This window comes from Pseudonaja textilis, chromosome 2 (assembly GCF_049901715.1).
Source record: "Pseudonaja textilis isolate UNSWEBS1 chromosome 2, rPseTex1.2, whole genome shotgun sequence".
NCBI lineage: Eukaryota > Metazoa > Chordata > Lepidosauria > Squamata > Elapidae > Pseudonaja > Pseudonaja textilis.
Genome location: NC_141991.1, coordinates 208,779,253 through 208,805,443, shown reverse-complemented (window position 1 = coordinate 208,805,443; position 26,191 = coordinate 208,779,253). Strand labels below are relative to the sequence as shown.

The following is a 26,191-nucleotide window of genomic DNA, read 5'->3' as shown; positions in this document are numbered from 1 at the left end:
GAAGAAAAACTGAACATATGATTGGTAAAGCGTCAATTCAAAAAAAAGACCATCAGAAAAGAAACTTAGAATGCTTCCCCCTCGATAAATAAAAATTAAAGCTCATCTTCCTATATATTCTGAATAGATACAGCTTTGCAGAAATAGAAAACGCTGCTAAGTACATAATGTGTTCTATAGTATATTTTTCAACATATTGCTGCATTACAACTTGAACCTCAAGAAACACAGAACAGAATAAGAAAACTAGAAGGGACCTTGGAAGTCTTCTAGTCCAAACCTAGGATCAAGCAGGAAACCCTATGCCAATTCAGACAAATGATTGTCCCATCTCTTCTTACAAACCTCCAGTCGTTCCACTGATTGATTGTTCCATCAGGAAATTTCTCCTTAGTTCTAGATTGGTTTCCATCTTGATCAGTTTCCATCAGTTGCTTCTTATCCTGCCTTATGGTGCTTTGAAGAATAGGCTGATTCCCTATTCTAGAAATATGGCAACCCCTTAGATATTGGAACACTATCATGTCATACCTAATCATTCTTTTCATTAAATTAGACATACCTAATTCCTGCAACCTTTCTTTGTATGTTTTAGCCTCGAGTCCCCAGTAAACTGAAAAAAATGAAACCAGAAACTTCATTTTAAAATGTAATTGCTGATTTAACTAGTTTAACCTAGATAAATATAATTCTGTTGAAAAATCAGTGAATTATGATAAAGTTGAAAGCACACTTCAGTTAAAAGAAAGTGGCTAAAGGACACAAGAACCCCCAATATGCCATTTATCTGCCGAGAACAAAAAAAAATCAGTTTCCTCTTCTTCGTGCTTGGAAATTACATGGCTATCTGAAATCATATCACTGAAGTACATGGCCCTCTTTGAAACAACCCACCCATAGGATTTCTGATATTGAAAGCTCTTGATAGGAGTCAGAATTAGCAGTTGTCTAGCTGCCATATAACACTCTGTGGCTTTTCCTTTTCCCTTCTGTATTGTGTAAAATGTACATTTTCACACAGATGTAACCTGACAAAAGCAGGACATTAATCACAACACTGAAAAAAAGGCAAACAAACCATTTATCTACCATAAATGGGTTTCTGTTAAATTGGCATGTTCTGATTATAATAATTTGCCAGATCACAACTATAATGATAACGCTGTGATTTTTCAATTTTAGTTTAAAGATCTTAAAAGTTTATCTTCAGAACTTGGTGCAAAATAAATTGATCAGCAAATATTCAGAATCACAATCATTCACAATGAACTTGCGAATTTCACAAATCCATGATTTGTTTTACAGTACAGTACATCATTAAATAGGCCATAGATATTTCCTAGAAGCAGCTTTTTGAAAAATACAGCCCAAATTCTCTCTATTCAGGCTTTCCACACAGTATCAGTCAGTTTGAGACTAGGGTACACTGTTTTGGACTAGTGGTTTCAAATTGTGAATTCTAATTGCATCTTAGTCATGTAAGATGGCTGGGTGATCTTGGTTCAGTCACTCTCTCTCAGCTAACCCATTCTCAGGGTTGTTATTATACAGATAATAGGAGGAGGAAATATTAGGTGTTTGCTACCTTGAGTTATTTATTAAAAAAACAAATAAAAATTAAGGTTTGCCAGGCAGTCCAAGCAAATAGTGAATTGTATCTGTTGTTTACAGACTAATAAGGTACAAAAAAGGTAAAAGACAATGACTTTTCTCCCAGTTGCTTTTAGCTGTTAAGATGAGCTATCTGCTATTTTATATTTAGTTGTTAAGATGAGCTGATCTTTTCCTTCAGAGACAGAAAATTAATAATGTGACCTGTTGTCTTAATTATAAAGTATAAATTTACAAAAGCAGGAAGTGGAATGTACTAAGTGAGAAACTGCTAAATGTAACATGGGTTGGGCCATCTGTGCAATTTTCTGCAGCAAGTCACAATATTTGGTGTATTAGAAGGATCCTGAGAATAACAGTATTTTAATTTTTTTATCAGATTAGCACAATACACCTTAACTATTAAACCCCAATTAAAACTGTAGAACTCCTACTGTCATATAAAATTCAACTTGTAAAACGCAAATGGATAATCAGCCTAAATATGAACTCTCAATGGCTTTCAATGAGATAGTTTACTATATAAGGGAGAATCTTTAATGAATTTACCTTTTTTTAAGATAAGAGATTGGTATGAATGATGCCTTAAGAAGTGAAAATGAACTGACAGGGCCTGTAAAAGACCTGCAACTGTTATTTATGATATGGCATGGTTCCTCCTACCTGAATATAGCCTAGAACAGTGGTTTCCAACCAGTGGGCCAGGCACCACCGGTAGTCTGTGAGGAAATTTTTATGGTCCGAGAGAAATACTTCTCCCCAAAGCAATTAATCCAGGCTATGCAGGAAGACAAGGCTGAGCCGCCCACATGGCCCACCCACCCACTGGCCCCCACCCTTCGGCCAAGTGCAAACCTCACCTTGAGTAGAGCCACACAAGCTGGAACTGGAAAGTAAGACCAATGGCAGGGGAGAGAACTCCGCCCCGGGGTGGCTTGCTGACTTTGGTGGGAAAGTTGGTCCCATATTCCAGAACTGCAGTAGTCACAAGACTGGCCCTTTGGTCATCCTGGAGCAGCTGCTTCTCCAGTCCATGGCCCGGGTATAGGAGCAGCTGCTCTGGGATGACCAAAGGTCTTTTGACTACTGCAGTTCTGGAATGTGGGACTGACTTTCCCACCAATGTCAGCAAGCCACTGTCAGTCAAAATTCATATTAATGGTCTGCGCGATTTAAAATGATGAGCTTGGTGGTCCCTGAAATCCAGAAGGTTGGCGACCCCTGGCCTGGAAGATTGTAGCAGAAACTTGAAGAAAGAGGATTAGAGAAGTGAATGGACCCATTCTAGTTCATACGAGATAATGGTTTATGAAATCAAAATAACAGCAGGAGGAGATGCCAGAGGAAGCACTATTCCAACAGGAAGAGACTCAAGCAAAGAAGCAAGCTCAGCAGACAAGCAAGACAGTGAGAGTGACAAGCAAAAACAAAATTCATGAGTATACTTTGAACTGCTGAAATTAAACAAAGAGCTTCATGGAAGAAACTAGTATTGAACACCTGGAGAATTACAGGATTAGACCTGGGATGAAAATAACAAGTACAGGTGGTCCTCAACTTACGACCACAATGGAGCCCAAAATATCTGTTGTTAAGTGAGACATTGTCAAGTGAGTTTTGCCCCATTTTACAACCTTTTTGCCACATTTAAGTGAATCACTGCAGTTGATTAGTAACCCAGTTGTTAAGTGAATCTGGTTTCCCCATGAACTTTGCTTGTCAGAAAGTCATAAATGGTGATCATTGAAGCACCTGAATTTTGGTCACGTGGTTATGGGGAAGCTGCAATGGTTGTAACTGTGAAAAAGTCATAGGTCACTTTTTTCAGTGCTGTTGTAACTTTGAAGAGTCACTAAATGAATTGTTATAAGTTAAGGACTACCTGTAATTCAACAAAGACAAAGTGATACACTTGGGAAACAAAAATGAAACACATAAATACTGTCTAAAGAGGGCATACCTGGATAGTTTAATTTAGGCTGCTGTACTTAATGGGTGACTGGAATTGATGGCCTAAATGACAGCTTCAAACTGTTTAATTCTAAATTAAGGTGACCCCCAAATAAATATAGTACATGATGAATAAAATAATTTTATTTTTTTTACAAAGATTATACAATTGTTGTCTACCTTAAAGAACACCTTTTAGCAATTAAGATTTAATTTATGAGATACCATATGAAGTCCTTATTACATAAGGATCACTAATTTCAAGATATTTAGTATGAAAATATGTAAGGTCATTTTGAAGTTTATATGATAGTTTGCCATTGCACTGTTTAAAATAATAAAAGTAGAATTCATTAACTCCTCTCGCTTTGAAGATTCTTTTTCTGAAACCAATCTTCTATCTTTGCATTTGTAAAGGCAAGCATTTTTTTAAAAAAAGTCCAATCCAGAAGCTGTCAAGTTGATGCCAGTATATGAATTTGATTCTATGATACCAGTACTTTAAAAGAGCACATCGGTTGTACATGGCTTTGAACCTTGGGCTACAATTATGCTACCAAGCTCAAATAGAGTCTCAGTCATGTGGCACTGTGCATTTCCTCTGAAGACTGTTTAGAGTCCTGGGTGGCCCAGATCTGATGAAGGTGTTGAAGGCGTTCTGAAGTCCTTGTGCTTACATTCAGGGCAGGATGAACCTTTCGAATGCCAGGCTCACCGATTAAAGACAGGCCACAAATCCCAAAGTAGGCATGAAGAGCATCTAGAAAGGGAAACCAGAAATGAGTATGTATGTGAGAGAGATATGTCTACTATTCACACGTAGGTACACACAGTACAATACAATAACCTATTATTTTCTAAACTAAGATCTTTTCACTGAAAGTAAATAATACAAAAAAATCCTTCTGACACACAACTGGGGGTGGGGGGTGGGAATCATAGGCCAAGCTTAGAGAACATTGCATGAGGTAGGTTGTTTATATTCCACTTTTTGTTCAGCTCAAGATAGCATATGCAGGATTCTCTCCTTCCACTTTTCTTATAAAAACCATAACCATATGAGGTAGATTGGGCTGAATGACAGTGAATGGCCCAAAGTCACTCAGTGGTTTTAGAAGAAAAGAGAACTCTAATAGGCTGAGATTTGATTCCCGGGACTTGGAATTCAAAGCTTCAGTACCCTGGATTTCATAATATAAAACCATTTTTAAGCTTCCATTTTGCAAAGGTCACTCAATCTCTCTTCTCCAGCATTTTGTTCCACAGCAATGTTACATTTGTTTGCATATTCATTTCTAATTCATCAGCCAGTACTGTATTTTAATCCCATCTGCGGAAAATCTAATTTACCCTAAAACCTATTGAGAATGAAGTTATAATACAATATTTTTTCCCCCTGGATGAAATTTCAGATATTCAGAAGTTGAGAACAGAAGAAGCCTAAAAATTCAGGCTTTAAGGACAGCATGAAACTCATAAACATCTGAGCTTGTTATCAAATATTATTACCACAGCAGAAGGGGAAAACTATTGAATAATGAGAATGTAATTCCCTATATTTAAATTTAATTAAATATAAATGGAATCATATCATATTTGGTTTTTGTCCTGGCAGTGTTTATTACAACTAGTCCTCGACTTACAATTCGCTTTGGGACCATTCTAAGTTACAGTGGCACTGATAAAAAGTGACTTATGACCATTTTCACACTTATGACTCTTGCAGCATTCTTATGGTCATGAGATTTACATCTGGACGCTTGACAACTGATTTACATTTATGACAGTTGCAATATCCTGGTGCAACCATCTGACTAGCAAAGTCAATGGGGAAGCCAGATTCACTTAACAACCGTGTTACTAATTTAACAGCAGCGATTCACTTAACAAATGTGGCAAGAAAAGTTGTAAACCGGGGCAAACTCCACAAATTTCTCACAAATTTCACAACGTAATTTTTGGGCTCAATTGTGGTCATAAATTGAGGACTAACTATAGTTTTAGAGTATGGTCCCTAGTGTAGATAAATTCAGGGTCTAGTTAATGCCAATATTGTAGAATGTTCTGATATTTTTTGAGATGAAGTGATTAGATTAGAAAATTGTAGGTTATTCTAAATGCTACCACACAATAACAGGTTTTAAAACTTTAATAGTTCGTTCTATATTCCAAAACTACAAACAAAAAACCCATGTTTTTGCTACATTACAAAATGTCCTAAGCTTTAGCACAAATGTGTATCTTTCCTAAAGAATACCTACCAGTGCATTTTTTTTCTGCCACCACCATTTTGCATTTTCTAAATTCACTCATTTGCTCTTTTATTCACTTTTCAAAGACTTTGAAACAAGCTCTTTATAATCCATTTGAGTTTCCTTTGTCATCTGAAACTGCACCTTAATTTGACTATATCATTGATGATCCAATTCCAGATAATCCTGTATTATACAATACTTGAGTCTTATTTCCTTCCATTGTGACAATTCTTCATTTATTCTTACACTACTTTCCCTTTTATAATTCACTATTAATCCATATGATAAGCATTTAATTCTACGAATACTTATATAGAATCTTGCCTGAGGGATTCTACAAAATACTTTATTAGAACACTTATCTCTAGATCTGTTTTATCTTTTGAAAAATTAGAGACAAAAATTTATTTCATTCTAGAAAACATTTCTATTTCCTTTACCTCAGGCTCTGTTTTAAGACAATCTTTTCTTTGACATAAATGATCACATGAGTGAGCAAAAAACTGAAAATACCTGGATGACTATCTGGCCACTTAGCAAATCCACCAACAAGGCGATCTTGGGTTGATAAAATGTAATTTCTGTTTTTTTCATAGTTTGTGTACTGAAATATTTTCAGAAGCTGAAATAAAAATTTACCATGTTCAAAACACCTCAGAAACGTTACAATAAAGCAATTTCTCATGAGGAACACTGAAAGGCTGGATGATGATGGAATGTTTATGTTAAATGCTAAACCGACAGCCTCAAAGTAATCAAAAATCAAAGGTTTTCTCCTTTCTTCTTGCTCATTCATACATTTTAATCAGAAATTTTAGCTATCTAGTCTGATGAAAAACTCAGACGCTTGTATGCTGTCAGCTCAATAAAACTACTAATATACTGTAGACTAAGCAGACTATAGATTCTAAAGTCTTATTTATACTTTCAAATTACCTTAAGAGTTGCTCCTACCCAAAATGAATAACAGGTATCTACAGGCTTGTTGGGTCTTCCTTGATAACCATTCTGTTGCCTCATAATACACCATCTCTTTATTCTCTTCAGTTCTTTTTCAGAGAAGACTTCCTCAAGTTTACCCATCAGGCACAATGATGCAATACCACAAAAAGTAGAGCCACCTGTAACATGGGGGACACTCTCTTCAATATGTTTACAGTCTTTATGGAATTACTAAAAATATTTAATTTATATGAACTATCATCTACTATTAATGTTCTCAAGCAACTACTGACACGATAGCTTTTTCCTTCATGAATTTATTTTAAAGTAACATCCTACATGTTGTAACAGTTAATAGCCTCCAGCTGAACTTAATTGGTTCTAATTCATCCAACTTTGAAAACATAGTTGTTATTTCACAATGCATGTGGAAGCAAACACTGCACATAGCATGACATTTGAAGAAACAGCAATCCCAATACATTTTGCATTTTCTAGCTTTTGTCAATGAAAAATTAGAAGGTTTTTCTTTTACCCTTTCTCACAAGAATTCTCACAAGAGAATTCACAGGGTTCACATTTTGCAAACACTGGGGTAGAAGTCAAGCTCAATCACATTCCCACAACCCCCCCCACCCCCTTTTTTTAATGATTAGACCAAAAGATTATCTTACCATGTGATTCAAGCTCTGCTCCTTGGGCAAGACCATTATCATAGGACTGAAAAACAAAAATAAATTGACAATGTAATTTTTTTAAGAGGCAGGTTTTTTTTAATGTTGCATAAGGTGAATTGAACTTGGTCAGGACCAAGAGCAATGTGTTAGAAAGTAAAACAAAAAGTAGAACAAAAAACCAGAATCACCTCCCTCACCTGCATTCTTCTAACTGGAGACTGGAGCTCCATTAAATGGTAGCACTTTTAATTCTAAATGAAAAACAAAGATCTAACTTTTCAATCACTAGAGGAGACATGGAAATATTAACTTTGTGAAAGATTGGATTTTGTTTTAAAATCTAGCAGTTAACTCTTCTGCTTGGATTTAAATATGTTCAAGCATAACTATTCATAGAAAAATGCTTTTTCTCCCCATCTTCCCAATGTATTCACTTGCCTCATATCCGAGGGTTCAGGATTCCTCCAATGGAATCCTCCACCCTGGCACAGGTACAAGGAGCAACAGTAGTAGTATACTAGTTTGTCAGTGTATACTTAGAATGCGGTGAGTAAATGCAGAAACCTGAGGGAAAGAGATTCCACACAAGTAGAATCACACAATATATGACTTTCTTTTATAAGCCTATAAAATATTACTTTAAAATAACATTTGTCTGGTCAAAATAACTGATTATCCAACCCTATGAATTTCAGCAGCATGCCATTTTGTATTGCCTACACAAGTTGATATTTAATACTAACAGCCTTATTCATTTGCACAGTAACATAAGATATGGTGAAACAAACAAACATCTTTGTGTAGTAGTTCTCTAACAATGATATCTATTTTGCCTTGTATAAAGAGCCATTGTTCAAATAAATACAGAGTCAGTGTGGTGGTTAAAGTGCCAGACTAGAAACCAGAAGATCATGCATGCTAGTCCTCCCTTAGACAACCTGTTCATTCTCAACCAATACAAATCTCAGGATAATTTTTGTGGGGAATAGGTGGAGGGGCATTATGTACACCAAATAAAGATACAATATAAGTTTGATAAATATATTATCCATAACCTAGAAATCAACATCAGTGATTGTAACTTGCATCAATGATTGAGATAGATAGATAGATAGATAGATAGATAGATAGATAGATAGATAGATAGATAGATGATACACACACACACACACACACACACACACACACACACACACAGAGTGTATGTTTTTCCTTATACCTTTTTATACTGTATAAATCTTAAATTCCAAATTGAGATTCAAAAAGAGCTTGGAAAGACAAATATTTAAATGAATTCAAATTAAGCTCAATATCTTCATTTAATAAGAATTTATATTACATTGAAGTAAATAATGTCAACCCTTTATTTCTGCCTATCAGTTAAAATGCTGACTCCTTTATCCTATGTCTTAATCTTAATTAAGAAAAAACAGAGAGATCCTATCAGATTTGTTGTTCAATATCATTATTCTGAAGCATACTGCATTTTCCAAGTACTAAGTCAAATGTACAATTTTCTCATTCTCTGGGCTCAGTCTAGTAATATTTTAGTGATTCCAAGTTATCCCCACATCAGATCAGAATAAAAATAAGCAAATAAGCACTCTGTGAAGAATACATTATCTCTTTTCGTAAAGGAATTAATGAGAAAGCTAGAGTTGGCAACTTGAGAAGCAAGAAGCCTAGGACCGAATCATTAAGTAAATGTAGCACCAATGCTATCAATAGCCCAATCTCAGAAAAATATTGCATACAATTTATTACAACAAAAGGCCAGGAAACAGAAGAAAAATAATTTAAACTTGAAGGGACACATATACAGTGAGATTTTTGTAGACTCTGTATCTTCATTATTATAGCTATTTTGTATCTGCAATAAATCTTACTTATGTATCAGAGTCCTGTCCTTCCGTGAAAGCTCCTGAGTGCAGACTGAAACATCTAGAGAGATTAATTACAATGATGTGGGTATAAGACTGAACATTTGTGGCATTATTACAATCCAAGGACTATTGAGCTTCTCTAAAAGCAGCCAGTCTGATGGAGTGGTTAAGGTATCAGGTAGAAATTGGGAGATAAGAGTTTCAAATCCCACATTAGACAAAAAAAAAAAAAACAGCTGGGTGACTTTGGGCCAGTCACTGTCTCTCAGTTCTAGGAACGAGGCAAATCACTTCTGAAAAATCTTGCCAAGAAAACTGCAGGGAACTGTCTAGACCACAGGTGTCAAACTGGCAGCCCACGGCTGGATGTGTCACGCACAGGCCAGGCCCACCCAGGTCCGTGAAGGGGAAAAACACTGTGAAACGTCACGTGACAGTAATGTGACACTGCAAGTTTGATACACATGGTCCAGACAGTCTCTGAGAATCAGAAATAACTGAATAGAAATAAAAAGAAAAACATCATAGGGCATGCCTGAGAAATGACAAGTTGACATGCTTGGGATCATACAATTTCAACTCTTGAAAGTTCCAGACTTTCATAGAAATTGAACATTTGCAGTAATCAGATAAAGAGGACAAAGAAATTTATGCTTATGTAAATCAGAATTTTGCACATTCATCACCACTTCACTTTAGAAGCTTACAACAGGAAATTGTGTATTTTGTTCATTCTGGAATTCTTTGTTTCTTAATAATGATTTAAGATAATTATATTAAGTGTAGACTAGACAACTCTAACTTCAGGCAACACTCTGATTTTTAAATTAAAAATTAACCTAGATTTTTACATCTAATGCAGTTATACTGAAGTAAACAAAACATTCCTATTTTCACTATATTAGGAGAATTTATCACTGTAATTACACTTAAATGGTATGCATTAGCTTAAATTTGAGCTGACAGTCTTGGTATTCATTATTTTGTAAACCAGACATTTAAAAATATTACAACCTCAATTTCTACAAAAGCTAAACATCACCATTTGTACCATAGTACACAATAGTACATTTTATATCTATGGAAGGAATGTAAAATGCACTGCCCAAACCAGATTTTAAATCTCTGAATTTATAAACCATTTCAGTATATCAGATGCTATTTTTTAACATCATCTTTTTTTGTAAAAACATTTTTCATCTTAAACAAGAAAAATATAAAAATACAAGCTAAAAAGGAAAACTATCACGCTACCAAAAATCATATGCTAGTTTGTCCAACAGAAGTTATTAAGGTTTGTGATAAAAAGGATAGGAAGTCTAGCTAGTACTGTAAGAATACACATTTTGGCATCCCTATGAATTCTATATCACCAAATATAGTTGTTGAATGGTATGTATATTATCATTGTTTGGTTGCAAAGTCAGCCAGATGTTTGGTCTTGGATTTGGCATTTTTGTCCACCTGTTGACTCCTCAAAAATCTGGGATAGGCACACGTTGTTTAATATTAAAAGTATTGTTGCAAATTGTAAGCTGCCTTTTGCAATTGACTAATGGTGATTTTGTCAATGCCAATGGTATTCAAGTAGTGCTCCAGGTGTTTTGGATTTGTACCCAGGGCACTTTTTACTATTGGTAGTATCTTTGCTTTCTTTTGCTACAATCATTATACTTCTATTTGCAGGTATTATATTTTGTGATTTTCTCCTTTTCTTTTTTATTTTGCTATCTTCAGATATTTTAACATTCAGACTTTTTGGTCTTTCTTATCAACAATTAAGCGTGGAGTGTTGTGTAGCAATTGCTATCTTTATTATTTATGATTAAACTAATGACTACTCATTCAACTCAAGATATAGCTAAATATTATCTCTATGATATAATTTGTATAATTTGTCAGCAAAGTTCGGAAAAGGACATTATCTCAATAAATCAGGGATGCTCATGAGAAGCAGTATAATGGCTTTCTAAGGATAGGATACAAAAAAACATTTTAATCAAGTGACATTTGGCAAAACTTACCATACTTCTTCTAATATAGTCAATGGCTTTCTTTGTATCCATCCCTGACCAACTATTGAGCATGTAGCATATACAAGCAGCACAGTATATAAATCTCATGTCATTTTCACTTCCTTCAAGGACTGCACAAAAACTAGAAAAAACATTTCAGTTATGTAATAGTTATTACATTATTTAACTATGTATTTTTGTTTCCAAGGCAAATGATCAGGTTTGCTAATAACATCACATATCAATATCTTATCTATCATGAAATTTTCCTTCAGTCAAGTTCAATTATAAATTCATTTAAGCAAATAATTTTACTTAATACACTTTAAGAAAATAGAGAATATTTCCTATTATGGAAATACAATAATTCAAGCACCCATTTAGAGATCCAAAGCTACACTTTTATTTTTTTTTAGTATGCATGCTTACATGACTTTTTTGCTTTTGCTTTCACATCCTTATTTTTACAGTGTTCATGTGCAAGTTGATATAGGAGTACTGTATAAAGGAAGACATATGACTCTAAAGAGCTCAATTACCATTTACAATAGCAAGAGAGTATTTCAGTTTCTTGACTCATCATTTTATATTCTATTTCTGTAAATGCAATTTTTGTTAGCCTAGATTGAGTATGTCCAATTTGTCATTCACCAGCTACTTGATTATCATTAAGTAAGGAAGGCCCTGAAACACTCTGCCAATTTTATCATTTAAAGGCAAGAGCATAGGTTTCTCCTGTTCCTCAGCTGTGCTGTGTAAAATGAGGGAGGGGCTAATAATGACTATTCTAACTGGAAGGCCATGGTCTGTAGCTACCTTCTCTGAAAAGATAGCAGTAAAGGCATGAAACAGGAAGATACCATATAAGCTGCCCAATCCAGATTTAGCTTGACCAATTGCTATATCATAGTAGTGTGCATGATTTTTGACATTTTTTTTTCTTTTCTAAATATATTTTACTATACCTCCCATCTTCCAGTTGTAGAGCTCTGAGTCCTGCCAAGCAGGCTTCTTTATTTACTCGGCTTAAGTCATCGCCAAGAATAATTAAGCAGCAAAGACCAGTGTAAGTCATTGCTATGTGCCCACTATCATATGGATGAGAAATACCAGGCCCCTGAAACAAGAAGAAATACAAGTTTGTTTTCCAAACAAAATTATAATTACATAAAACTAAGCATTTATTTTACAGAGAATTGCCCTGAGCTTTTTATTGTAATTTAGGAGGGATCTAATTCAGGAGGGATCTAGTCAGGAATACTGCTTGAAAAGCTATATATAAATGTCCACCTCTACATGATCCGCACATATCAGCAACTGTGTGAGCATAGGAAGAAGCTATTTTAAGGCTACATAGATTTATTGATACCAATTAGTTTTTGCAAAGACTTTTTGTCAATTGGCTACTGTTTTTAATCTCAACTTATCTCTGCAGTACAGATCTTTAACAGTATAGCATTTGATAAAAAATACCGGTAATATATCAACACTAGAAAAATACTATATTTACTATTTCAGGAAATGTTCCTAGTAAGAAGTTAAATGAGCAGAAACTTCACTTTTCAAAAAGAAGGTTATAAACATGGTACCAACAACATTCATTCTAGGATCTTTTATTAAATTATTCATAAATGAATTATTATTAGGATGAACCATGACATGGCTCTATTCAAACTGGGAGGACAGTAATCAAAAAGCAAATGTAATGGGGCTTCTGGGTTGAGCCCTCCTCGCTGACAGACTGTAGATCGCGACTGTCTGCAGCTATGGTCCATGCTCTTTCGTTGGAGAGCCCTGATCATTGCGATTAGGGGCTGAAGCTGGCTTGGAGGGGTGGTGAAGTAAGGGGAAGCTGCCAGCCAGGTTGAGGGGAGCCGCATCTCCCCCCCAGGCTTGGTCTTTTCCCCCCTGAAGACTGAAGTGGTGGTCCAAAATGGCCACCCCGAAGAGGACTCAGCTGGACTAAGATTTGTGCAGGAGGGAAGAAAGAGGTGGATAACATCTGAGCTGGGACAATTGGGCGAAACAACTAAACAAAAAGTACCCCAGGATTAAGGTAACATCGAACTCTTAAAAGAAAAGTGAGCGGCGAAAATACAAAGGGAGAGAAAAAAAATAAGAAAATAATTTTGACAGCTAAGCAGGGCTTCGAACTGGGAAAGGAAGAAGCCGGAATTAAAGACTTAATTGAATTGGATTAAAATATTTTGGCTACAAATAGGCATAAAATAAAGCTGGACTTAAGATTGTCAAAAAACGATAATAATAAAATTTACAAATTGGAGACTGGATTGCTCTGGAATATTGAGGTTCGAAAAACCCTAAATAATAAAATAGGGGGAAAAGGTGAAGACTTTGTATAAAGGAGAGTGCCATCTTCTGGATAAAAACTTAAACTCAAACAAAAGGGAAATCATCCTGTTTCTGTATGAACTTGTATCGATATAATGTTAAAGAAATATTGAAACAAAGTAAGAATTTTAGAAAGTGAAAGCTGAACCAGAATAAAGAAAGAAGCAAGGAAAGACTGACTGTGGGATTGATTGATATTTTTGGTATAGACCCTGGGTTGGAACAATTGAGAACTTTAGAAAACTTGAAGAAGAAAGAAGGAAAGTAAACGTGTTTTTTGTGGACTTTAACGATTATAATATATAAGAGTGTGTAATGATGATATCTCTTTGGGAATTAAAAATGGAACTTAAAAATATGAGAGAATTACTGCAGGAAAGAGGCGAATCACTTTGTTCTGTGTTAGAAGAAATGAAAATGGCGATTGAACAAAAAGAAAGAACTTCAGAGGAGGAGGAGTTGACTCAAGGGGAAGACATCTTAAATAGACATTTAACACAAAGAACACTACAAAGATGAGGGGAAAGAAGGAAGGCTAAAAAAGTTGAGATTTAAGAAGATAATCAAAAAGGGGAATACCTGTGAAATCAGGAGAGGCAGGAAGGTACAGCAGAAAAGGGGTAAGGAAGATAACAAGAAAGAGGGATATAAACTGGAATGAGAAAAGATATGGGAAAAAGAGGGGGAGGAGAGGCAGTAAGAAACAGGTGCAGGAAATAAAGAAACGCGGAAATAGTAAAATGATGAAAAGAAATTTTTTTTAAAAGATAATGGTTGATGAATTAAAAAGGGAATTCTGCAGGGTGACAAGGGGTAACAAGAATATATTTGCAATTAAAAAATACTTAGAAAATAGGGTAATATAGATTATTAAAGGAGGGATAGATACTGATAACTCTTATTAGATGAATATACATTTTTATTTTTATCTTTAAAAGAAAAGTTAAGGTTTATTGACGAAATTGTAATAATTGAAATGAATGTGAAGTTGTTTAAAAATGAGGTAACCAGGAATTAAATAGTCAATTTTTCCCTTTTACCTTTTTGAAATTAGAAATAAAATTAAGGGGGGGGGGGGGAAACATTGCAGAATCCAAATGAAAAGATGTAATGATTATTATTGTAACTACTTAAAAATAAAGGTTTCTTGGGAATTAAGATGAGGGAATAAAGGTATATTTTAACCACTGAGATGTCACACTCAAAGCAGTAAAAGGGGGGAAACCTAAGTTTGTTTCTTTTTCTCTTGTGTTAAAACCTGTATTAATTTAGAATTGATAGAAAGAATGTATGATGAAAAGAAAATATGCAGATTAAAGAACTATTAAAATTAATAAGCTAATACAGACTATTAAAAGGAAGGAGAGATATTGGTAACCTTTTTTTTATTAGGCAAACAGATATTGTTATTTTTACTCTTAAAAATATTAAAGGATTATATTTGAAATAATTGAAATGAAATGAAAGAATGTTTGGATTGAGATTAATATAAGAGATTTGGATTAATTTGTTTGTTTTTCTCTTTCTTGAAAATTTGGAATGGAAAAGGTAATAATAGAATTAAGTATGCTTATATGAATGTATAATTATTGTCATATTTGTATGTAAAAGTGATGATCAGGAAATATGTTGTCCACTAAAAAGAGCTTTTGTTTTTATGTGAAAAATTGAATAAAACTTGTTTAAAACAAAAACAGCAAATGTAATAAAGAATTATAGTGAAAATGGAACACTTCTATTTCAAAAGCTTCAGAAACTGAAAAAGATTATTGTACAGTTGGCAAGTCTGTTAAGTCGTGTGATAAATTAGGACAACTGAAGACTGGGAAAGTTAACTATCAAAGAACCCATCAAGAGGAGGGGTTTCCTCTCCTGTATTGGTTTTCAGAAAGGTGTATCCAGACTACCTTCCATCTAAGCTCACAGAACAGAGAGACGTGGGCATTATATCATATCCTCATGTATTCTATATGACTTCCAAACCGCTTGGTGGGAGGGGGAAGGGAGAATTTCTCTATTTGGAAATGCTATCAGTTTCTATTTGAGAAATTTTATCAACGAACAATGATTCCCAGTAAAGATCAAAACAGTACTGTGGTGATTCTTAATAATTAATATAATTGAAAACCCACCCAAATTGCATCTTGCAGTTTGTCTTTATCAAAGGTTGACCAATAGCTAATAAAAAGAAAAACACTAAAAATGTGGATTTCAGAGAAAGCACCACCCAGAATTTCTTTGAAATATGATGTGCTTGCTAAATACCTAAAATGTACTACCCATATCAGAAAGAAAAAGAAAACTACATTCCAAAGGTGCTTTTTGTTTTTTTCTTTTGAAGATATTTCACTTCTCATCCAAGAAGCTTCTTGGATGTGAAGTGAAACATTGAAGAAGCTTCTTGGATGAAAAGCAAAATGTCTTCAAAAGAAAAAAATGAGGAAGTCCAGTTGCCTCCTGAAAAAGCACCTTTGGGATAACCATGACCTGGATAACTGAGAATCTCCACAGACTTTTAGAGAAATATATTCATATTTCTGTACAGCCACGGTATGGTCTGAATCATTCTATGGTAGACTGGATAAGAATGGGTCATCATTTAAGAAATATCTGCATTATAAAAGCTTAAAGCTTTTATAAAAATACTATATCTGTATATTATTTAATATATACCAATCTACTATATTTAATTATGTCTGTAAATAAAAATATTTCCCTACATTTTCAGAAAACATAATACCATTTTTACTTTAATCTTTATTGTTTCTACCCATAAAGCACTATGTTTAGATTTTACACCTCATTTCCATTTTAACTTCTGAGGTGCCAGTTAAAATACATTATTCACTAACCTTAGATGGATTGAAAGGAATTCCTAGATATGAAGAACCACGGAAACCACAGCGATGCATGTTTGTTCCTTGGGAGAAAAAGAAACTTGTTATTTTGCATACACCTTAGAAAATAGGAAAGGTCTCTTAAAAACTGCTAGCACCTGGTAGCAAAAAACAAACAAACAGGTGAAATTTAAAGTTATATGTATCATACCACTAGAGATACTTTTCAACTAATGATCACTACAAAGTATTAAAAATACAAATGGTAGATAGTTGATAGCACACAATAGGGGGCTGAGCTAGCCTACCAAAATCTAAGAAAGATTAGATCTTGTTAATGCTTGAATGGAAGATCATTAAAAAAATCCAAGTTTGACTAGAAAAAAAAAACCCATTCTAGAAAAAGTCAGTGGCAAACCACTACTACATTGTTGGCAAAAAAAAAAAAATTGTCTCCAGGGAGTACCTGGAACTAAATGCTAAAAGAGAAAAATCTTCCCCTTTTTAATATAGTTACACACAATCATCAGCTCATCTATATATTTTTACAGGATACAATGTATGAAACTTTTAATGTAATAAATAATGTAATAAACATTTAATGAAAAATCATCAAAAGCTGTAAACAAATTATTTTCATCAAAACATCAAGCTATCCATTTCCAGATATTAAGCACTACTGAGGTTTATCAGAAATAATGGGAAAGAATCCTACTGAAAAAAATCCAAAGTTTAATTTTTCTTTTGTATTCCATTAAGCTCATCACAATTATTATCCTTTCCAAAAATTTTTTTTGCATAGATATGCCCAGATTTGCACCCTTCCTAGCAGAGGAACTGTTTTATGTTATAATACTACCCAGCAATATTTTCAAGCGCTATAGTTCTTTCAGTGCAGTGTGGTTATGCAGCTCTTGTGCAATTTTAATTTTTAATCACCTTTACATAAGATACAATACATAACATTGTGTCAATGTTGATATCTAACAATTATGTTGAGACAATGTTCATGCCTGGGCTAGTGTCTGCAGTCTTCTTGGCAAGTGGTTTGCCATTGCCTTCTTCCTAGGACTAAGACAGTGAAACTGACCCAACTGACTTTGTGCCTAAAGTAGGATTAGAATTTACAATCTCTTGGTTTCTAGTCTGCTGCCTTAACCACTATACCAAACTGGTGCTCTCATACAAGGTACAAACAATCTATAAAATGCAACATGAATTTATTTACAATTTAAATAAACTGGGTATTATATAAAATGCTAGAATAATAAATATTAACATTGGTATAAATCAAACAGAATTGCAGAATGTCTTCAGAGAACTTCAAAAACATGCTATACTTTGTACAGATAGCCCTTGATTAACAACAGCAATTGGGGTTGCAATTGCCAACACTAGGGTAATTTTTTTGAACAATGGATCCAAAATGTAATCTTAATAGTATCTGTCTCTGTATACAGACTCTGTCCAAATGATGTTATGGAAGAGAATTAAGTTTGACTTTGAAAGTGGATTTTAAAATGACAGGCTAAAAGAATGTCATGAATAAAAATGTTACACTGGATGTACAAAAGGAACTGGCTAATGTCTTAATAATTAAAAGGGATATACTAAGAAAAAATTGAGAGAATGAATGAAAAGGAATAAGTTCTAGCACATTATTTGAAGGGATGGATTAAAGATCAAGTTAAAAGTAAAAATAAAAAAATACTGTTTAGGAATTTTAAAAATATAAACCCAACTCTAGGATTTTCATTTCATTATTTGCACAATTATTTCTAAAGGGAAGAAAGTTATTTGTGAATTTTAAACCAACATTCAAAGCCCATAAGAACACCTATCACAAGCAAGCTGTTTGTTTGTTTGTTTTAAATTCTAGGACTGTGCAAATATTTACAAAGAGATATTTTGATACATGCAGACACATCTTTTTTCAAGCTCATGCAGTAGCACTGCAAGTGTTTCTGACTGCCTGGTCAGACACAGCCAGGAGCAACTTCCAAAGCAGCTGCACAAGCCTGAAAAAAGATGCATCTGCTTTAGCATTTCAAAGAGATAGGTCTCATATAGGCCACTGTGTGTCCCAAAATATTTTTTTCTGAAGCACTTGCACAATCAACACCCTCACTGAACCTGTTGGTTTTAAATTATTATCTGTACACAGTCCAACTCCCTGTAAATCTTGATTTCAATCTTCTTTAACCTGGTACCTTTAGATTAGGTTGGAGTTCCATAATCGCCATTGCAGCCAATGATTATGAGAAATGATTCAACACATTTCGAGAGCACCAATTTGGGAAAAACTGGTATAAATACTTTTGAAATTAATTACCAAAGGGGATACCACAATAAATGTATAAGAAATCACAAGAAGAATCATCCAGCAATTTGAAAAAGAAACAAACTGTAGCCAAATGTGAGCTTTTATAATAAAGATTCCAGAAGACTACCAAAGTCTGATGCTAAAGTTGATAGTTTAGCATGTTTGAAATTATAAATGAAGTATTTAAGTTTCACATTGCAGTATCAATGAGTGTTAGAATGTACAATTTTAGTTGCATAATTTAGTATTACATTAATAGCTAGGCATAATTTAGTCAACTTGATTTAAAGGAAATAGTCTGAAAAGACCAGACCATAGTAAATTACAGGCAACAAAATTAAAATCTTGAGGTGCCTTAAAGACTACAACACATTATACTTAAAGCTGTAATAGATTTGTATCTTTAATCTTTCCTTTTATTTGCAACTAAGTATAAAATCACCCTTTTTAAATTATGTGAAAATTGTCAATTAAATTAAATTATGGGAGTGCTCCTCATCAGTAGAATACAGAGATGGTCTAGATGGGAAAGTAACTCCCTTTCTCAAATTTAAAATCATGCTCATAATTTACCATAATCGATACATAAAATATAACAATAGCTCTGTGTACATATATGTATAGTATGTTTGTATATATCAAATAATTGGTATGTCTTAACATTTGAAATGTCAAACACACATACACACACACACACACACACACACACACACACACACACACCAGATAATAGTGTGGTGCCATCTAGTGTTTACAGAAATTATGTTTCTACTTCTGGGAAAAACAAAACAGCTTTTTGTAATATGTGCTTCAAGTTATGCTAAATTTTAAGTATTGTAATTTCCTAGTCTTTGGCCCTATTCATTAGAGCATTATGCACTGTGGAAAGGGTAAATCCACAAATAAATTAGGATGGATTAAAGCATTCACAAAAGGATATAAAATATTCCATTTATTTAACTCACAATCATTCTAGGAAATTCACACTAAAATCTGATGACAACATTACACTGAAGTGTAATATAGCTTCTTTAGTTTGATGGTTTGGCTTTAGCAATTGGATAAACTCAGAAAAGTATGGTTTAGGGACCTGTAGTGGCACAATGGTTAGAATGCAGTATTGCATTCTAACCATTTCTGCAGACTGCCTCTGCTCACTGCCAGAAGTTTGATTCTGACCAGCTCAAGGTTGACTCAGCTATCCTTTCTTCCGAGGCCGGTAAAATGGAGACCCAGATTGTTGGGTGCAATCTGTAAACCATTTATAGAGTGCTGTGAAGCACTATGAAGCAGTATATAAGTAACTGTTGTTGCTGTTATTGTTCTTAAACACTTAAACTAAGATTAAAAATCATAGTACTGGCAACACAACTTTATAAAATTATTGTATCTATCTTAAAAGTGGAATAAAACCGAGTTCTCTTTTTGCTGTGGGGGGCAATATTTCTCTGGCATTAATCTAAAGACCTCTGGGGAAAAAAACTCTTTGATTATTTTTGGTGGGAAAGGCTAAGCTTAAAAAAATATTACCAGCCCCAATAAAAAGTGTACATGAAATATCTTCTAAATCAGCGGTCTCCAACCTTTTGGATACCAGGAACTGGTTCCATGGAGAGGTTTTTCCACACAGCATTTTTAATTTAACATGCTACTATCAGAACACACACACACATATATATAGGAAAACCTCTTCCAGCATCCCTCTACTTAAATCATAAGATGAACTTTGCAGGCCCAGATTAAAGTGCATCACATAGTAAGGTATGACGAAACACTACAAGAGAGCAGGTCATTTCAGAGATAATCCACCAAGTTTAGAATGTATTGTGTGTTGCTTGCCAACCAACCTAAGTGTCTTGTTAACAAACACATTTTATTACAGAGAAAGATTGGTTTTGTGCAGCATTTAATTAAAAATGAAAACCAACCACCATTCGTCTACATTCAGTGTATCAGGAAATCTACCTCAAACTTGGTGGAGCAGACAGCACCTGGAATGTAGGCCACTGATATCTAACAAGCAAATTGTAGTCCAGGCATCATGTTAGTTAACTTTCTAACACATAATGTGACTTCTTTCATTCTTTTTACTTGTAGCACTAAAAAATTAGCCTTACATTTATTAAATAATTGCAGATTGGGGGAGTTATCAATCTACATTGGTTACAATACATTATTATTCTTACTACTCTAATCAATCTTAATGAAATTCTAGCAAAAAAAATTGAGAAAAAATCTGACAAAGTTTGTCAATATTTTTTTAATATCACACAAAAATAAACATCATAAAGTTATCATGCAAAAATAAACATTGTAAAGTTATCAGCAGGTACTCATAGGAATCTCGTTCTACTTTCATTCCTTACTTTGGCAAAAGTTATTATCAGCAATGTACAGGCTTTTGCCAAGCTTCACTGCACTGTCCATTGATTTAGGTAAGAACAAAGATATTTTAGGACTGACAAGCTTTTAGTGCAGTTAAAATAAAACAGTTTCCATAATTGATTAATATTCAGATGAACAAGAGAATGGTTTCTGTTTTTAAAAGGTAGACACTACAGATATGTAATAAAATGTTAATAAAAGAAAAGCTAAAAACTCACTCACTGTCTTCTGTGGGAAGGACTTGCAAAGAATAAATCCATTCTATTATATCCTCTTTGTTCACAACATCTAAGGAATCTAACATATCCAAACCAGAAAGTGCAAAAAAAGCAACTGTCAACCTGGGGGGAAAAAAAGGGTGTGTGTGTGACAAAAATAGCAATTTACTATTTATCATAAATTCCAACTCAGATGATAGTTATTTGCATGTAGGACAATTTCAGAATTAACTGAAACAACTTGAGTGTTATAACATCAAAATAAACTGAATGATACAGTACCCCCAGCAAGTAGTTATTCAACCATCAAATATATCATTCTACTATGAATGAGTAGATTCATTACCCTCATTTCTCACCCTGACTCCAGCATTACATGGTCTATTTTTCCCTACATTTCTGATATTTTCATTTCACTGATTTTTCTCCTTCCCTTAACATTAAATCAAATTCAGCTTATCCACTTCCTCAGGCCCCATAACATACCCCATTCAAGCAACCTTGTGCAGCCTACTGACATTTTTAAAGAAGTTAATAAACACATCTAAAAACACACTGCTGAGCACCTCCAAGTGTTGCTGCTCTCACAAGCTGCACTGTGCCACTTCACTAGCTGATGAACACCTAATGTGTGTACTAATTATTCCTTTATCGTAAGCAATTTTTTTTATAAATGTGGCCCTTTCTTCTCTACAACTGTGTACACTTCTTATTCTTTTCTTACTGTTATGCAAATCACAAACTTCTATGTTGTATTTGAGTTAATACCAGAAACATGATATTGTTTCCCATTATTTTTCTTTAAAACATGTTATTTATTTTATAATTATAAGCTACCAAGAGGGAGGCAGATACACGGGTCTTTACATTCAGAAGTTCTAGAGACTTCTATGCCCCACAGACTAGGATTGATCAAATAAATTGACAGTTGATTGCTACAATCATTGCTTTTATTGAAGAGTCCACCACTGTGTTAAAAAATATCAGTGATTGTTCAAAGGTCTACTAAATTTGCACATAAAATAGTTCAGGAAAAGTGGGTGAACATTTCAGAGAATGAGCAAGAGGAGCAATAACCAAAACATGTTATAGAAAAGCTTTCTATATATCTGACTGGTGATGGAATAAATTATTGAGCAATATTTTTCCAAGTCAAGGTCTTATATATTGAAACTTAAGAAATCTATAAGAATACATGTTATATACACTTAGGACATAAAAGTAAATAGCAAAATTGATTGTGTAACATTGTATTAAATCATAAGTCACACTATAAATACTTTAGCATTTGCATAATGGAACGAAAGAAAATTTTCCACATTGATATAGAAGCCAAAAAAGCTTAATATGGTGCTGGAAATCAGTCAGTCTGTACAAAAAAAACTTCTGTGGAGCAAATGTTAAGACTTTTGACCAAATTAGAATTTTGTTTAAATAAAAACTGAAAATAATTTTAAGAAATAAATGCATATTTATATTATTTGCAAAATAAACTTATGCATTTCATCCCTTATTTGGTTGTCCAAATTTAGGATGAAATAGGATTTCAGATTAGAAGGAAAACTGCTTCAGAGTATACACAAGAGTATACAAAGCACCTGTCGGTACACATTACACCTGTCAGAAACTCCTTAAATCAAATACTGGTAGTTCTCGCTTACATCTGCCCTTTCCAATTCTAGGAAGAACTGTAGAATGCTACTAAATTCTTACACCATAATTTTTCTGCAAAATCTGAGATGCAGTAAATGCACATTTGCAACAACATGCTTCTTATTCATTTTGGAGCATGCAATATTTTATCTTAGAATCTCTCAGTGAATGCTTTTGACAGAAGGATACATCTTAACATCTACCAAGGTTTCACAATGCAATAAACAAAACACCACCAAGCACATTCATACCTGCTACGCCCATTTTTAATTGCAATGTGTGTTCAAATTTTAACATTTAGACTAATTGTCACATGATTGTCTTTTGCAATCTCCTGCTGGCTTCCCCACTGATTGCTGAAATCAGCATCCTAAACAAAATTACATGGGGATGCTGTGACAGCCACAATTACAAGAAAGTGTACCCTAAAAGAACAGGCTTAAGAAGCTTGGGGTGTTCAGTTTGATGATTTAGGGGAGTCTTACTAGTTATGTTCAAGTTTATGCAGGAAAGCTATAGGATGTTAATCATAAGCTATTCATGGCTCAAAACCCAAGCCCAGAAATAACATAAGTTACAGCTACCTACATTTCATTTAAATATTGGGTAAACACAGCATCAACTTTAGCTACAAAATGATAACTAAGTACTTGTTCTAGGAAAAAATGTACTGAATTCAGCTACTGAATTCTTACATCACAATTTTTCTGAAAAATCTGAGATGCAGTGAATGTACATTGCAGTAACATGCTTCTTATTCACTTTGGAGCATGGAACATTTAATCTTAGAATCTCTCAGTGAATGTTTTTGACAGAAAGATACAGCTTAACATCTACCAAGGTTTCACAATGCAATAAACAAAACATTACTAAGCATATTCATACCTGCTACACCCACTTTTAATTGCAATATGTGTTCAAATTTTACCATTTAGCCTCTCTAATTGTATTCCTTGCATACTCACCTTTAATAGAATGCGTTCTAAATAAGTACCCTAGATCAGAGACTACATTCAGAGTAAACAATGCAGTACAAGTCCCAAGGACAGAATTAAGATTCCCATCCAATGCGGGAAGCACAGAAAATAAAAACTCCTTTACCTTTGATGTGTTTACCGAAACTGCAACACCAAGCTTAATAGTAGAATAATGTACAAAGGGCTACAGTTAAATCGCTTGCATCTAATGGACAGACTTTTAAATTAGTGAAGATCCTTAGCTCTTTCTCTCCAAATGTAGGCATATTTTCTACAGTTTAAATAAATCTTTTATTTCAAAATACTGAATTGAGAACATTAATTTCAAAATGAGGAAACTATTGATCAAAAAATTTTCATGAAAAAGGACATATTGTCCAACTGCTTTTTTAGAAGCCCCACATCTCTTTCTAAGGGGCTTGGGCATTAAGTCCACATAATACTCGAATTCTTGATCTCAACTCCAAGCCTAGAAATATGAATTTGCCACTCATCTTGAGGGCAATCTTATAGGTGTCCACTCAGATTGAATTCAATGGATATTTTTTAAACCTGTAAGGTTTAAAGCAGTTTACCCAACACAGATTGCTCCAAGAACAAAATAAATCCACAAAGAATATTTTCTGTATTTTCCATTTCACATTCTGTAGACTTATTTACCTTTTACGCTTTCTCTTTTTAATTCACTTTCAAACATATTATGTGTCAAATTCTTTTGAGAATCTTACACTCAGGAAGTGAGGCCTTTCTGAATGCAAAGCAGGTTCCATACCAACTAAACCAAGTAAGCATTACTGTCTGCTTTCAAACCTCTATCCATCTCAAACAGAGAAGCAAGCATTCAAAAGTTTTGAAAACGATATAACAAAACATCTGGATTCTGATCAGGGGTAAGGTGCAAAAGGTTAATGAAATGAAACAGAAAGTATCTTAACTGTTACTTAAGATGAGTCTGTAATAATTGAAAACAAGATCTTATGCTTGATCTGTTCTCCTAAACTTGATATAAAACCTACGGGGGAAACTAGATCTAATTTTGTTTTGGTACCAATGAGATTGTCACTGTTAGATCAGCACACCCCAACATTAAAACTAACTTTCGAAGTGTGTGAATAAACGGGGATATCGCTCAGCAGACATCTGCTTTCAATTTCAAGCCTCCACGGACAATCGTCAAGGATTAGTTAGGATGCAGGACTTTTGGCGCCCCGTCAAGTTTAAACAGGAATTAAGTTAAGACTAACGCCATTCCACAAATATTGACTCCAAGGAAGCCTCCCAGAGCGCCACTCCGGCCCTCCGCCTCGATACCCGAGTGGCCAGCAGAGAACAAATCCTGGCGGGTTATTCCCGCTTCGGAGGGGAACCCGCCCACCGCTCAGCTGTCCGAAGCACTTGGCGCGCAGGGGCTGCTTCTGGGGTGCCAACTCCTCGCTTACTTCCCCACCCGAAGCGCCCCGAACGTCTTTCGCCGCTTTCCCGAGGGTACCTGCTGGTCTCCAGAGACGAATAGCGTTCGGGCAAAATCTGAAGGCTGCGTTGAAAGAAGCGAACGTGGCGTTCCTTGAGGAAATCCAACCTTTCCCCGTCCCCAAAGCCTCCCTCATCTTCCACCAGCGCCGTGCTCGCCATGTTGGTCTTCCGCTTCCTACTCTCACACGCAGCTCCGTCACCGGCGGCACGGTCATGTGACACAGCCCCAACGCCGGGCCTTTTTTCCTCCCCTTTTCTGTTTAGCGGCCGCGACAGCAACAACCGGCAGCTGACAGGGTTTCGTTCCGCCTCTTGCGCCTGAAGGGGTGGGATTAAGGGGCTATGGCGCCAAGCGAAAAGCAGTTTTAAAAATGCTCCGATCGTTCGTGCCTGGCAGTCACCCGGCACTGGGTAGCAATGGGCAACTTTTTCCTGACAGTATATCTGGTATATAAACACATTCATGGGTCAGACATACACCTGTTGCCAATAAAGGAGAATATTTGTAGCTCAGGGTGGAAATCAGGATGTCCTCAGAGCACTCATGATGTTACCTAGTTAGGGTAATGAAACGGCTGCAGAGCAACCTCAGAGAGCACCAAGGATCCCTCACACACTGTTGCAAAATTACAGTATCTGT

The 26,191-nt window shown here is 34.8% G+C and overlaps 1 protein-coding gene across 1 annotated transcript; it reads right to left on the bottom strand.

Annotated features, from left to right (window-relative positions):
- Positions 1-3,688: 3,688 nt before the first annotated feature.
- Positions 3,689-25,774, bottom strand: PGGT1B (protein geranylgeranyltransferase type I subunit beta). Its single transcript, XM_026720113.2, has 9 exons — positions 25,568-25,774; positions 21,453-21,571; positions 16,538-16,605; positions 12,299-12,450; positions 11,343-11,475; positions 7,433-7,478; positions 6,753-6,937; positions 6,330-6,438; positions 3,689-4,321 (listed from the first exon to the last, which is right to left on the bottom strand). Exons 1-9 carry the CDS (start codon positions 25,708-25,710, stop codon positions 4,140-4,142), a joined length of 1,137 nt encoding a protein of 378 aa, XP_026575898.1. The 5' UTR covers positions 25,711-25,774; the 3' UTR covers positions 3,689-4,139.
- Between the last annotated feature and the right edge of the window lie 417 nt (positions 25,775-26,191).